The sequence below is a fragment of the Lygodium microphyllum genome, chromosome 10 (assembly GCF_053477565.2).
Source record: "Lygodium microphyllum isolate KBCC chromosome 10, Lygodium_microphyllum_v1.1.10, whole genome shotgun sequence".
In the NCBI taxonomy this organism is placed as follows: domain Eukaryota; kingdom Viridiplantae; phylum Streptophyta; class Polypodiopsida; order Schizaeales; family Lygodiaceae; genus Lygodium; species Lygodium microphyllum.
This window is the reverse complement of record NC_141144.1, coordinates 28733228-28748522: the sequence shown is the minus strand read 5'-3', so window position 1 is coordinate 28748522 and position 15295 is coordinate 28733228. Positions and strand designations below refer to the sequence as shown.

General features: G+C 39.1%; 1 protein-coding gene across 1 annotated transcript in view; it reads left to right on the top strand.

Annotated features, from left to right (window-relative positions):
• The first annotated feature begins 8734 nt into the window (after positions 1–8734).
• LOC148029832 (inositol hexakisphosphate and diphosphoinositol-pentakisphosphate kinase VIP2-like) overlaps positions 8735–15295 on the top strand; it is a 269020-nt gene continuing 262459 nt past the window's right edge. The window contains exon 1 of the mRNA XM_087686139.1: positions 8735–9128. Coding sequence (XP_087542265.1) covers positions 9033–9128 — 96 coding nt within the window. The 5' untranslated portion in view covers positions 8735–9032. The remainder of the gene's footprint in view (positions 9129–15295) is intronic.

Here is a 15295-nt window from a genome sequence, read left to right as displayed (position 1 = left end):
GATAGAATCTCTACCAAGTACACATACAACATATGTGCATTTCAATCAAATGGCCCCTTTCCTTCAAGTTAGCATACTACAAGGACTACTTTATGAGGACCACACGTAGATGGTTTCATTGAGAGATCGGGTTACCTAGACATTTGCATGCCACATAAGATGTGAGTAGTCATCAACTAGCTCAATGCTCCTTCTCAATAGTTGGAGATTGAGACAAGGAATGTATCTATTTGGTGGTCTAGAAACTCTTGTAGATCTCATCTCAACATTGGCTCAACCTAAGCCTCTAGCTATCTCACAATAGTCTATCCTACCCAATGTGAGGTTGCCCACCTACTACATCACTCCCACCTCAACATTTCCTTGCTATCTAAGCCCTACATCATGTGGGATAGGTCTTACATTTGGTGGTTGTCCATTCTCCTAGAATATTATCATGTGTATCTCAATTACCTTAATAGGTTGTCTATGCATCTTATCCTCGTTAAATATAATATCATGGTTGCATGCTATCTTCTTATCTTTAGGATCCCAAAGATGGTAACCCACCTCACCTAAAACTATATATTCAAGATTAATGTAATTATTGGATTTAGGATTAAGCTTATTCCACTTGTCCTTAGAGATATCATGTAAGCTTCACAACAAAACAACAACAATTGATTATAAGAGGTTTTCTTGTAAGACTACACCCTTTCTAGAATTTTACCATCCAATGGCTTGTTTGGTAAACGATTAATCAAAGGAATAACTATATTAATAGCTTTAGCTTGAAAACTAATAAGTGAGACCTGCATTAGATAGTATACTAGGAATCCTTTCTTCTATTGTCCTATTCATCTTTTTAGCCATGCCATTTTAAGTTGGGTATTCTAGGGCAATTAACTCTCCTTTGATGTCATGCATACACAAAAGTTTTGAAATACATGAGAGGTATCCTCTCCACCATTATTGATCATTACGCATTTTAGCTAAATTTCTTATTGATTCTACATAGGCCAAGAATTTTTGGATTGCATCAAAGACACCACTCTTCTTATAAAACAGAAAATGCCCACACTTTCTTAATGGCATCACTAACAAAAATAACAAAGTAAGATGCTCCACCCAAAGAAACCATAGGTATAGACCCACATACATCACTATGTACCAATTCCAAACATTCTAATCTTTTAGTACTGATGCTCTTTTTATGTGACACTTTACTTTGTTTTCCATACATATAATGCTTACACATTTCAAGATTAGAAAATTTGAAAGGTGATGGGATTTCCCCCTTGCAATTGGACCTCCCTCTAACTAGAAGTGCATTCGTAGCATGTTATTTTTTTTTCACATCTTGTGTACTCAAGCTACTTTCCACATTAGCACTAGTCAATCCACTAATAGATGCTAAGTTACTAATGATAGTTCTTAAAGTATTCCAACTTTCAAGCAAGACGACAAGCAAAAACATAGCCTTCACTAAGTCATGAAATGCAATCTTATGTGCTAATAACAACTAACTTGGGATTGTATTAAACACATTTAAATGTTTGGACATAGGAGGGGAGATTAACCATAATAGTAGAGTATATACGCTCATCCATCTCATCCCATACATCTTTTCCATCTCCTGAGGCTTTGCACTAGCCATAATGCACCTCTTTTGTACCAACACATTGTAAATACACTCTTTGTACCAATACATTGTAAATCTACTCTTTCTAGTACAAGAAATTTGTCCCATCTATTTCTCAACATTGAACAATGCATTCTTTAAAGCAAAAGAAGAAGCCATAGTCACTGTAATATGTGCCAAAACAATAAGCAACCAATAATTTTTTTGCTATACAAGACTAAGAAGGCCAACAAACTACGAAACCAAGCACTCATTACAATGGCCAACTAATGGCAAATGCAATCCCAAAATAGCCTAAGCACTCTTCAATGCATACCATTCTTTTTGCAAATTTTTAGTGTAGTTCTCCAATTGTTTATCTCAAGCAAAACAACCTTCAAAACACATGTATATTTTTTCTACAATGTAAAAGTGGTTCTAGTTTGTTGAAATCCAAATTTTAATAAAGAGTTTTTTAAAAATGAAAATAATACTCTATAGCTCCCATAACATAAAAACATGGGAGAAATGGTGTGCCCATCTTGGACCCTAAAAATGCATCAACATAGGTCATTTTATCTAAAATAGCCTACTCTCGCAACCAATGATCAATAGAGCCCATAAACATTGCAATCTCACAAAACATCAACTCCATTTCTTGTTTTAGTTCTTTGTTAATAGAGACACAAGTACATCTTGAGCTTGTAATATAGCAAAAATGTCCCCTACTTTTCCACCTAGATCGACCTACTAATTTTGAAATAACAAGCAACCCCTATGCTTGCATAGAATGAAGACATAACCTAAATCTCTTGGTACACAAATCCACATTCCAACCCAGCCATTATTGGTTGTCCAAATACTACAAAATTGAGCTATCAAAACTCCCAAATAGAGCCTCAATGGCCCCCTAAATAGGACTCTCATAGCTTGCACACTAAGCTTCAATGGCTCCATAAGCTTCAAAATTAGCAAGTAGCTCCCCTTCTTTTCCACTTAAGTGGACCCCTTACTCCTAAAATAACAATTACCCCTTTGCTTAAGCAATCTCCATGCTTGCATACATTGAATACATGACCTAAATCTCTTATCGAACAATCCAAAAGGCAACTAAATTGACCTGAATCTAGCCACTATTGGTGTTCAAATACTTTGAAAGTAGGCTATCATAGTCCCCAAATTGTCTCTCAATGGATCCCTAAATCAAAGCACTTGTTTGACTTAAATGGAGTGTTCGATGATAAGATTTGTGTCTCATGTCAATCTAGATAGCAAGCACACATGTCGCAATGAAGCTCAAATCCTCAAACTTGTTGCAAAGCTTGACTCCTTGCTCTTCGCTCTAACCTTGAGCTCCGACAAGTGTAGCTCTAGAGGAAGCAATGGTGAGATGCAGAGAGAGGGAGAGAGAGAGAGAGAGAGAGAGAGAGAGAGAGAGAGAGAGAGAGAGAGAGAGAGAGAGAATAAGTTTTTGTAGATGCTTAGATTCCCTTAGTCTTCAATATTTTAACTTATATATGAGTGTACTATGTGTACTAATACAAGGGATGCTTGCCCAACCTTTGGTCAGTTGCATTTATCCCAACATAATACAAGGGATGCTTGCCCAACCTTTGGTCAGTTGCATTTATCCCAACATATGGTTTTGTCTCATAGGCCATTCTTGGGTTCATTTAATATGTGTGTGTGTGTGTGTGTGTGTGTGTGTGAACAACACACACACACACACACACACACACACACACACACACACACACACACACACACACACACACACACACACACACACACACACACACACACACACACACACACACACACACACACACACACACACACACACACACACACACACACACACACACACACACACACACACACACACACACACACACACACACACACACACACACACACACACACACACACACACACACACACACACACACACACACACACACACACACATGATGATTAGAATTGCAAACACACACATACACATGATGATTAGAATTGCAAATTCTCCTTCTCTCTCCCTCTCTTTCTCTCTCTCCAAGAATACATGCATTTTTATGCTTTTCACTCCATGCTCTACCATTTGTGAGAAATTGTGGCTCTGAATTAGAAGCATTCGTAAGAAATTCTATGCTTTTCACTCCATAGTTTGCCATTTGTGAGAATTTGTGGGGCTGTCTATTAGAAGCCATTTGCAAGCATTTCTTGATAAATGAGCTCCTTCATTATTTACATTTCATTGCTATAAGACAACAAATTCACTTAGCAACTGTGTGTGCGCGTGCGCCAATAGAGCCATTTGTGGTTGAGCTTGCCTCACTATGGCCATTGCTTCAACCAAGATTAAGACTCGTGTCTCCACCCCAGAGTTTGTTGTTGGGCACCTTTGCCACAAGAAGAGATGGGACCTCTTTAGTGACATCAAAGATCAACCTTTGGTCATGGTCCTTGTGTGTGCAAAAAGCTTGATAGTGAACATGATTGTGCACACTAGCTTTGATAGTAGATATGAGGCAAGAGGTTGATGTTCAAGCTCCTACAAGACTAGTTCTATCTCTTCCTCCTTTGAATTTTCCATCACTAAAAAACACTACTCGTGACATGATGGATATGACTTATATATGAGGTGCACCCTACATGGCAAGAAGGCAAAAAAATTTGATTCAATTATTTCTTAGGGTTTGTTTCATCTAATTTTGAATATCCATATTGATATAGTCAGTGGTTATTATAATTTGTATAGATTGACACTAAGACCTCTCTCTCTCTCTCTCTCTCTCTCTCTCTCTGTGTGTGTGTGTGTGTGTGTGTGTGTGTGTGTGTGTGGAGGTGGGATGATGGGCCAATTGAGGTCCCAAGCCTCTTTGTGTGTCCATGCATGCGTGTGTGTGCCCACATACATGTGCGTGCAGCCATGTGTGCATGCGTGCATGTGTTTTGTGGAGATTACTACTTCACATGTGGTGTCACTTGCTTGTCCAACTTGTGGATCTATAAAATAGAGCTATGATCCAATGTGGTGAGCTTCATGAGGGAGGTAAGGGGTCTATTGACATTCAACATCAATCAAGAACCTTAAGAGTCATTGATATCTATTGTGGTGAGCTTCATGAGGGATGTAAGGGGTCTATTGACATTTGACATCAATCAAGAGTCTTAAGAGTCATGTTTTACTAATGGTGGAGAGAGCATATAACATTCATTTAAAACTTAATTGTATCTCGTACATGGGATCTTCTTCTTTTGCCTCCCATATAAAAATTAGTCATTACTCTTCTTTTTTGCAAAGCTGCTCATTATAGTTGTAACATGTTCCCACTGTGGACTTTGGATCAAACATTGTCCTCTTTAGAAATCTCTCTCAAATCCTTCGTTTGAGTCTACCTTTAAATGTAGCTCTTGAGATACAAATCAATCTATGAATAACCTAAATTTTTATTTGTTTAGTTATAAATATAGTATCATTAGAACCAGGACTGTCTTAGGAGAAAAGTTTTTCTCTTTGTTTGGTTGCATTTACTTAAAGAGCGTCAACGATTCCAATGCAATTTGGTTATATAGTTATAGTTGAAGTGGAATTGATGTTGCATAGAGTAGGTTAGGTGGGGCTATGTGTTATGAGCAAGATGGTAAATTAGTTAGGGTGTTTATATTGAAAATATACTACTTTGTAGATGATCTAAAAGGGTTATGAAAATTACTTTCTATGGAATAAAATTATAGGTACTATCAAATATAATTTGACAGATTGCATTCTTATATCAATCGTAAATAATAATCCACAAACATCATGAATTTAACAAACAACCATTAATAAAATTTAGTCTGTAAGCATCATGAAAGTAATTTATTATGAAACGGACACACATGATTCTAGAGACTTAATGTCAAATCCAATGAAATGATTGTTGGATCTATGCAACATTGTATTTCCATAGTGGGAGCAACATCATATTCCATGTGAAGTTCTTTGAATTGTCATGATAAGCGAAACACATTAAGTTTTGTAAGAGTTATGAAGTTGGCTATAATTGTGGAAGGCATCAAACCTCTTTTCAAGTCTAAAAGTTAAGAAAGTATGTAAGCATAGCATGGAAAGAAGAGAATTACCTTTTTCATAATCTCTTTCTAACAAAGAAATTGAGGAAAAAGCCATTAAACTAAAATGAGCAACAATCGTGTTTATTAGCTTTATGATCATGAAGATATTAGAAGATTAATGGATGAATTTGGAAATGTGATTGATTTAAAAATGAGTTTATTAAGTTTTCTTGCCCATTTTATTTTGTGATTGAACATTAACACAACATTATTTCTATCTTCTTCCTATTCCTCCTCCTCCCTCCCCCCCCCCCAACTCCCAAAAAAAGAAAACATGTGGACATCATGGCCAAGTTTCCTACTTTCACATGAATGGTTGAAATGCCCATTGACCAATGATTACTTTCTTTTATGTAGTGTTGATTGAGGTGCCTAATCATCTTTCTAACCAAAGTATTTTCCTTAGCTTTCTTTAAAAGGAGACTCAAAGCCTTGCTCAATTGTCATGCTCTTGGTAGTTCGTGCTAGAAAATTCGATGATCACATCCACACATAGCACTATCACCTAATGTATGATAAAGTGGCCATTCTTGATCATATAAACATCAACACCTCCCTTACTCTAAAAAGTATTAGACATCGGCATAGTCCTCTTAGATGTATTGTTAGAGACAATACTACAAGCTTATGGCCATAGATATTAGTTCTTACAAAAGTTGTCGTATCAATGAAATGAATTATTTTTGGCACATAATTTAAAGAGTTTATGATTTATGAAGCACCATTTTGAATATCGATTCAAATTCAGTTTTCCAGGGGTTTTTAAGTTGTCCAAATTGATATCAACCTAGTAATGTATCTAGAAAGTTGGTATATGTTCGAAAACTTATTTAATGAGACCTTACCTATGCATTTTGATATGAGACAAGGACTTTACATGTGCATAATTTTCATTTGTTCTTTACTTTTTGGGAACTTTAAGTTAGAGAGAGAGAGAGAGAGAGAGAGAGAGAGAGAGAGAGAGAGAGAGAGAGAGAGAGAGAGAGAGAGAGAGAGAGAGAGAGAGAGAGAGAGAGAGAGAGAGAGAGAGAGAGAGAGAGAGAGAGAGAGAGAGAGAGAGAGAGAGAGAGAGAGAGAGAGAGAGAGAGAGAGAGAGAGAGAGAGAGAGAGAGAGAGGTGCTAAATACACATTGTAACACTTGCCTTGTGTGTGTGTGGCACAAGATGCTAGTACATACTTATGTTATAGTTTCAATATTTTAACTAGGGTAACACCAAAGGAAAAAGATGTATTTTTGAGGGGGATTTCATATTGCATTTTTTTGAGATTTGAATATATGAGCATGTAGGGGATATCAAGAGGGATTAAATGAGTCCACTATTGATTTTTTAATTTTAAAAGTACTTTGTACAATTTAAAAATACAAATTTGGGAGCTAAGGGCACATTAACCACTTTTTGGCAAATCAATGAGTGACACATAAGCAAGATTCTTAGCATGTTCCTTTATTTTGTAACATCACGAGCCCTAAGATATTTGGCTTTTGACAACTGTTTCACAATTAGCACCCTTATCCTAAGGCTGCTCAAAGCTTTTTTTTGACATATTTGAGGCAAGCGACTCAATTTGCTATAGATTGGACACGTTTCACATTCATTAATTTTGAGAGAGAAAGTCATTATACACTTTCACAATATATTTAATGTGTTATCTTTGGGCCTTTGTTACTTGATTTCAATGTTTCATTATTTAGGCACAAGCTAGGTAAAACCATCTATTCAAGAAACATTTAATACAACTATTTGCAATGGAGAAATTTCAAGGTTAAATCAATTGTTCAAGGCTAGGAGTGGTGAAGGACCTAGTTTGAAGTTACTTGGTACTCGGGGAGCAAGGTTGTACAAGTTGCTTACCAATAATATGAAAATCCAAAGAAATGTACCTCAAACACTTACTTTCACTCCAGCACAACACAGGGGCAACTTATATGCTTACACTTATTGTCTTTTCCTTTTCTCCCTTCTTCCTTCCCTCTCATTTTCTCTTCTGAACCTCATGAGTAAAAAGTGAGAGATGGTGAAAGGTGCCAAAAAGGAAAAAGGTGAGGAGATTCAACATATGACTCTCTCATGACAAAATTGACAAATTGTTAGTACATCCAAATTTGTTTTTCCTTAATGGTTTACTAAAAATAAATTTGGTCTTTTAAATGCTAGCTAACCAATGTGATCTATTTCATTGTGTCATGATTTTTATGTATTACGCTTTTATGACATGGCATATCAAACAACATACTTCTAAGTTCTTGGTCCATAGCGGGGGTCACATGATGTATTGTTGTGTAGCGCAAATGATTGAGCAAATTATCATGTGACCTCATCCTAAGTTCCAAACTATGAGATGGCAAAACAACACACAAGTTAAGGCAACATGTGGAAATCTAAGGTGATGTTTTAACCAATGTGATCTATTTCATTGTGTCATGATTTTTATGTATTACGCTTTTACGACATGGCATATCAAACAACATACTTCTAACTTCTTGGTCCATAGCGGGGGTCACATGACGTATTGTTGTGTAGCGCAAATGATTGAGCAAATTATCATGTGACCTCATCCTAAGTTCCAAACTATGAGATGGCAAAAACAACACACAAGTTAAGGCAACATGTGGAAATCTAAGGTGATGTTTTAACAACAAGGATAATATATAACACGAAGACTAGTATGAAAGTAATTGGACTAAGCGTTGGTTCTCTTGAAAACCAATCTTTGGCTCATCTGAAGCTTTGGTTCTCTTGCTATGCACCCAACAACGATCTCATCTTAAGGCACCACACTTCTTTGGGAACCTAAATTGTGCATGGAGTTGGTGGTCGCGGGTGAATAGAGCTTTCTTCAGGGTTAGGGACTCTCCATGGAACTTGGGTGCTTAGAAATGGTCGGTTCCATAGTATATGCTGCATCAGTGTTTAACTAATATTTGAAATTTGTTGCCTCTTAAGCCTACCTACACATCAATTTTCTTTTCTTTTTTATGTCTCTGTTTTTTTGGGGGCGGGGAACACTTGCTTCGTTCACACTTTCACTTTACCATTTTGAGTTGTTATGTTCTTCTTATTACCAAGCCTACGTTCATGCTTATTCTTCCTGTAAAGGCAGAACATTCTCAAGCTTCGTGCAGCGATTCTTCTACCGTTCGGAAGGCTGAGAGCCTGATTCGAGGGATATACACATACACAGACATCCGCTCTCTCTTTTCCCAGATACGTCTTGTACACAGCCTTTGAAGCAGACATTCCAGTCTCGAGCTTTCCTCTCCCGGCACCAAGGAGCTTTCCTTTCTCGGAAGGTAATAGCCATAAACTCGGCACAATGGGAACCGAAGGAGCCGATCAAAGTGCTTGCCATAGCGAGTTTACCGCTCGGTTTCCGAAGATTGTCGTCGGAGTATGCGTTTTGGAGAAGAAGGTAAGTGCCAGTAGGCTCCTATTATGGAATCCGTTTGTCTGCAGAAAGCTGGCTGTTTTGTTTTCTGCCACGACTCGCATCCTGTTCAGCATCCTGTTCATTCAGCTTTCCTCGTCCGCTAACTCAGAACGCAGTAATCGTGGAAACATGTCTCGCCGCACGCCTTTGTGTAGATACATTTCGTCGACATTCACTGTAAAATGGCCTAATTCTTACCAGAAGCTCTACCTTTATCATTTGGATCTTCATTGACGATAGACAAGCTTTCGCGTAGCATACCCGGATGTTTGCCCGTATACCTCGTTATTACCACGCCCGCGAGATCCACCGGTACATTTTATCTTCTCTGCCAGTTTATGTAGTTTCGAGCTATGCCCCAGATTATGCACTGTCCTGAAAGCTTCATCCTCAATGTACCATTGTACAATAACGGACAGCCAAAGGAAAGAACCTTGAAATTGAAAAGAACCAAAGTTTTATAAATAAGACGGCACATGAGTTTAGTCAGGGCACACAAGATTTGATTCGAGCCATAGAACGAATTCTTCTCGTCCGTCATCGGAACCGTGAGAACTCTGAGGAGTCGAGGCCACTTAAGCTACAAAGAACTAAGCCAATGTAACTCTTGATTATCAGCCCTCTTATACAACCCCAAGAAATTCTACCTAAATTCCATTGAAAAATGAAACTCAAGAGGTTTCAGCAAGAGAAACGACTCAAAAAGTCCATTAAAAAGGGACCACGGGACACGCGCTCTCATCCTACAGTTACCGTTGTTCGTCACTATCCATCAGTTCCCTTCTCATTGCCATTAGTTCTTACTACCGGCTCCTATTGCCGCTTTCATCCAATTGTTACCGTTTTTCATCACTCTTGTGCATCAGCTCCTGTCGCCATCAGTTGCCTTCTCATTGCCACTAGTTCTTACTACCAGCTCCTATTGCCATCAGTCACTTTCTCATTGCCATGAGTTCTTACTACCATCCCGTCTGATGTGGTTGCAGGCCTTCACACTGCTGCCACAACAACAAATGCTGCATCTTGGATGTGTTCTGCATCAAAATGAAGTTGTTGCTGCCATTGGTTTGCTGTCAAGAAACTGCATGCTGATAGGTCTAGGCCTTCACACTGCTGCCACAACAACAAATGCTGCATCTTGGATGTGTTCTGCATCAAAATGAAGTTGTTGCTGCCATTGGTTTGCTGTCAAGAAAGTGCATGCTGATAGGTCTACAAACAACTCAGCTTGTACCACGGAGTGACAGAGGCTCGACTGGCTTTCCGGCTGCCTCTGCAGTGAGTCTTTGCTGTACGCCTGCCATTTTGTTAGTTAGTCATCTCCTGGTTGTGAGGAGACATTGGAGCTTTGGCTGTTCAAGAGCATTCAGTTTGTCTGCATTTCTTTTTCAGTGTGTGTCAGGTGTGTTCACACTGTGCAGTTTCCACCTTTTCCAGCGGTTGTATTTGCAATTGGAGCAGGGCTGCCTGTTTACCTGCTGATGTCAGCATTTTTGCACCTTGGGCACGCTGGTCAGCCAGTTTATGACTGGCCTACTGCATTACTTTATTGCCTTGCAGCTGGTTGGCCAGTTATGGCCATTTTTGGTTATTTATAGCTGTCTCACAGTGTGGGGCAGATTATATCAGTTTTCTACAGGTTGCACCCTCCGACGTCAGACTCCTCCATCTTTGGTGCTGCCATTGTCATCAACCTGATTTGGTGCCCTCATTAAAGCTTTGGGCTGCATGTAGGGATTGATCAATCCATCATTTTATTCAGCATTCATTTTAAATTTAGTGCAGATTTCTCTTCTCTTTCTGCCGTCTTTCTCTTCTCTTTTCTCTCAATATTTGTGTTTCTCTTCCATTGCGCACTCTCACATTTGCTTCGATTTGGCTTCATCGCAATTGGCTTCCTCTGCATCTTGATAATCCATTGTATCTCCCTTGGTCATTTCTTTTTCTTTGGTCTCTCCATTTGCGATTTTTAAGTTCATTTGTGTTGAGCTCTGAGGCTCGAGGATCGAGACACGGAGAGAGAGAGAGAGAGAGAGAGAGAGAGAGAGAGAGAGAGAGAGAGAGAGAAGAGAAAGAGAAAACCTCTTCACATGATGGCTTTGTGTCATCATGTATCTTGTAATCCAGTAATCTTGTATTTTTTTCGTAATTAATACAATTACCTTTTACGAAAAAAAGAGAGAGAGAGAGAGAGAGAGAGAGAGAGAGAGAGAGAGAGAGAGAGCAAGACTTGTGGGTACAATAACGAGAGTGTACCTCTTTATATATATATATATATATATATATATATCTACAAGTGCCAAGGGTGTGTTCATACCCGTGCACATATAAAAGGCATGAGGGCCCTTTATTTCCAACAACCTCCCACCTAAAGGCAATGTGCCTTAAGAGGAGAAAAGAATCAGCTAAGTCTAGGTATGTACAAAGGTGAAATACATATATCTATCTAACTCCCATCATTTGTCGGCAATGAGTAAACTGTTTTGCAGCTGGAAGACCCTTTGTGAGAAGGTCTGCAGGATTATCATCTGTATGCACTTTGACAAGTTCAATGGTCTTGTTGCCAAGTACATCTCTAATGAAGTGGTACTTCACCTATATGTGCTTCGTCTTTGCATGAAAGATGGGAATCCGTACTAGCATGATAGTACTCTGACTATCACAATGGAGAATAAGTAACTCTGTAATGCCAAGCTCTCTCTCCAGATGTGAAAGCCATAAAGCCTCCTTGCATACCTCAGTGGCAGCCACATACTCTGCCCATATAGTAGACAATTCAATACACTTTTGTAGCCTGGAGATCCAAGAGACAGCTTCTTCTGTGAAGGTAAACACATACCCAAAAGTGGACTTTCTGCAGTTCGCATGACCAGCATAGTTTGCATCCGTAAAACTAACGATAGATGCCTTCTGTTTTCCAAAGCAGATGCATAAATTCTTTGTGCCTTTGAGGTATCTCATAATACCTTTCACTGTTTCCCAATGCTTTTTACTAGGGTTTGCCAATGTATCCGCTAACCACTCCCACTGCAAAGGCAATGTCAGGACGTGTAGCAATCGTAGTATACATAAAATTGCCAACAGTTGAAGCATATGGTATCTTGGCCATTTCAGCCTTCTCATCATCAAATGTAGGGCTGTTCTCTACACTGAGTTTCACATATGGAGGCAATGGAACCCCAATTGTTTTTCCCTCCTCCATATTGAAACGTTGCAAAATCTTGGAGATATACTCTTGTTGAGATAGATAGAGTAATCCTTTTGACCTATCTTTGAGTATTCGCATGCCAAGAATGTGATTTGCATCACCAAGATCCTTAATGTCAAAGCTACCATGAAGACTTTGCTTCAATGAGTCCAAGGCATGAGTATTCTTGCTAGCAATCAACATGTCATCAACATATAGAACCAAGATAATCAGGCTGCCATCTGCTGCCTTCTTGGTGTACAAGTAGTGATTCACTTGACTTCTATGGAAACCTTGAGACTACATAAATGTATCAAAGTTATGATACCATTCTCTTAGTGCTTGTTTCAGCCCATACAAACTCCTTTTGAGTTTACATACCCTCTTCTCTTTTCCTTTTTCCACAAACCCTTGAGGTTGTTGCATATATATATATCTTCATGCATATCACCATGTAAGAATCAGGCTTTACATCCATTTGTATGAGCTCCATATCTTCAGTTGCAACCAAGCCCAAAATGGTTCTCAATGTAGTTATTTTGACTATAGGAGAGAAGATCTCATCAAAGTCAATTCCATGTTCCTGCTTGTATCTCTTCGCAACCAATCTTGCTTTGTACTTTGGTGAGGAACCAGAAGTGACCTTCATCTTGTAAACCCATTTGCATGGAAGTGTTTTCTGCCCATTAGGCAATTGTATCAAGTCCCAAGTGCCATTTTTCTCAAGAGATTCCATTTCTAACAACATGGCTTTATACTATTCCTTGCTGTCCTGTCTATCCATTGCTTCCTTGAAGCAAGACGGTTCACCATAGTCTGTCAACATGACATAATTAGCCATATTGTTTGCACTAGGAATGAATCTATCAGGTTGTCTAGTAGCCCTAGACGATCTCCTAACCCAATGATCATTGTTCGTTGGTTGTTGAGCATTTTCAGCTTGTTATCATGGCATTTCACCCTGCAAATCAGCATTAACAGCTTGCTGTTCTGGCTGTTCCTACACATGTAGTGGCTCATTATCATGGGCAATAGGCTAGCTGATCATTTCCAGCATTATTTTCTGCATTTACAGGTTCATTTACAGCAGGTATTTGCTACTGTCCGGTGGGCATATTTTGCTGTCCAAAAGGTATTTCTTCCTGGAATACAGCCCTACGGATCTCCTCAGTCTTTTTGGACTGTTTATGCATGCGATCTTCCCGGAAGATAACATCATTGCTGCGTACTACTTTTCTTTTTTCGGGATCCCATAATCTATACCCCATTTCACCCTCGTCACCATATCCTAGGAAAATGCATTTACAAGACTTTGGCTCAAGTTTGCTGCGTTTTTCTTTACGAATGCGCACAAAAGCCTCGCAGCCAAACACTTTGAAGTGAGTATATGAATGTGGCTTGCCCCGGCCACGCTTCTTGGGGAACCCCCCTTCCCCCCCCTCCCCCCCCCCCTCCCCCCCCCCTAAAGAGCTTTATGACTGATTAATCAAGTGTACAGTTGTCATAACAGCCTTTGCCCAAAAACCATGGGCTAATGTAGCGTGGGATAGCATTGTACGGACCTTATCCTGTATGGTTCAATTCATACGCTCTGCAACGTCATTTTGGAATGGATTATGAGGGGCAGTGAGCTCCCTTTTTATCCCTGTTGTCACAAAATGCCTGAAAGACCCTGGACACATATTCCCTACCATTGTCAGAGCAAAGACTCTTAAATGTCTTATCATTCTGATTTTCAACCAATGCCAATAATTTTTTAAACTTGTCAAGCACTTTATCCTTGCTATGAATAGGATAAATCCATATCTTTCGTGTAACATCATCGACAAAGATGACAAAATATTTCTTTCTCCCTAAAGATAATCTTGGCATCAGACATACATCGGAATGTACTAACTCTAGAGGAGAAGATTTTAGCGAAAGAGACTTTTTATGAGACGTCTGTGCATGTTTACCATAAACACAATGATCACAATGCTAAAAATCAGCATAACGAAGACTAGGCAAGTAACCCAAACGAGAGAGCACTTTCATTCCAGTTTGACTCATGTGTCCTAACCGGCCATGCCATAAAGAAACACTTGGCTGCTCGATCACGGCAACAACATGATCACTCACACTAGATACATGGAGAGAATACAAGGTATTACTTTTACAACCTCTGGCAATCACTCCAGATCCCTTATAGATTCCATTTCCCATCACCAAAGGTGGTATGAAATCCATCGTCGTCTAGCTACCTTGTGCTAATCAAGCCCTTTTTGAGCTGAGGTACATGCTGTACATGCTGAAGTGTGAAGAAAAAACCATGCTGAAACGGCAACTACACATTGCCAATACCTGCCCCCCTGTATAGTCAGAGAACCACTCACGATGAGGGGTGATATGAAAGGAAGCACCTGAATCGAGAATCCAAGTATGCATGTCATTATCTGCATCTGCAAGTAAAGCATGTGCACTAAAGTGTAAAGAGACCAAGAGTACGTCATTTCCACTGTCACTGTCTAATTCAGCATGTAATGCTTATGTTAGCTTCTTGGCCATAAGAGTCCTTGCCCAAGATTGCTTTTCATTAATTAAGCATTTTTAGGGCTGTTTAAGTGGCTAATTCAGCATGTAATGCTTATGTTAGCTCAACAACTAATGTATGCTTTACATGAGTATCACGTGGTTCATTATTGCTATGAGGTGTTGTTTATGCTTAGTTCATGCATTACGATGTCTTGGTGGCCAAAATAGTGTTGGGTTTTAATATGTGGATGTATTCCTTATAGTTCTGATAGTGGATATGATTCGTGTGTGTGGATTGTACTGGTTTAAGTGATTGGAATTTCACATGTAGAGGGCATGAGCATGGTTAAGCAATAGGTACACATGTTGTTTGACTATGATGCCAGTATGTATTTCTAGTCGTGGCAACGGATGCTATGGCACGTTGCAATGCAATCAAGGATGATTGCAA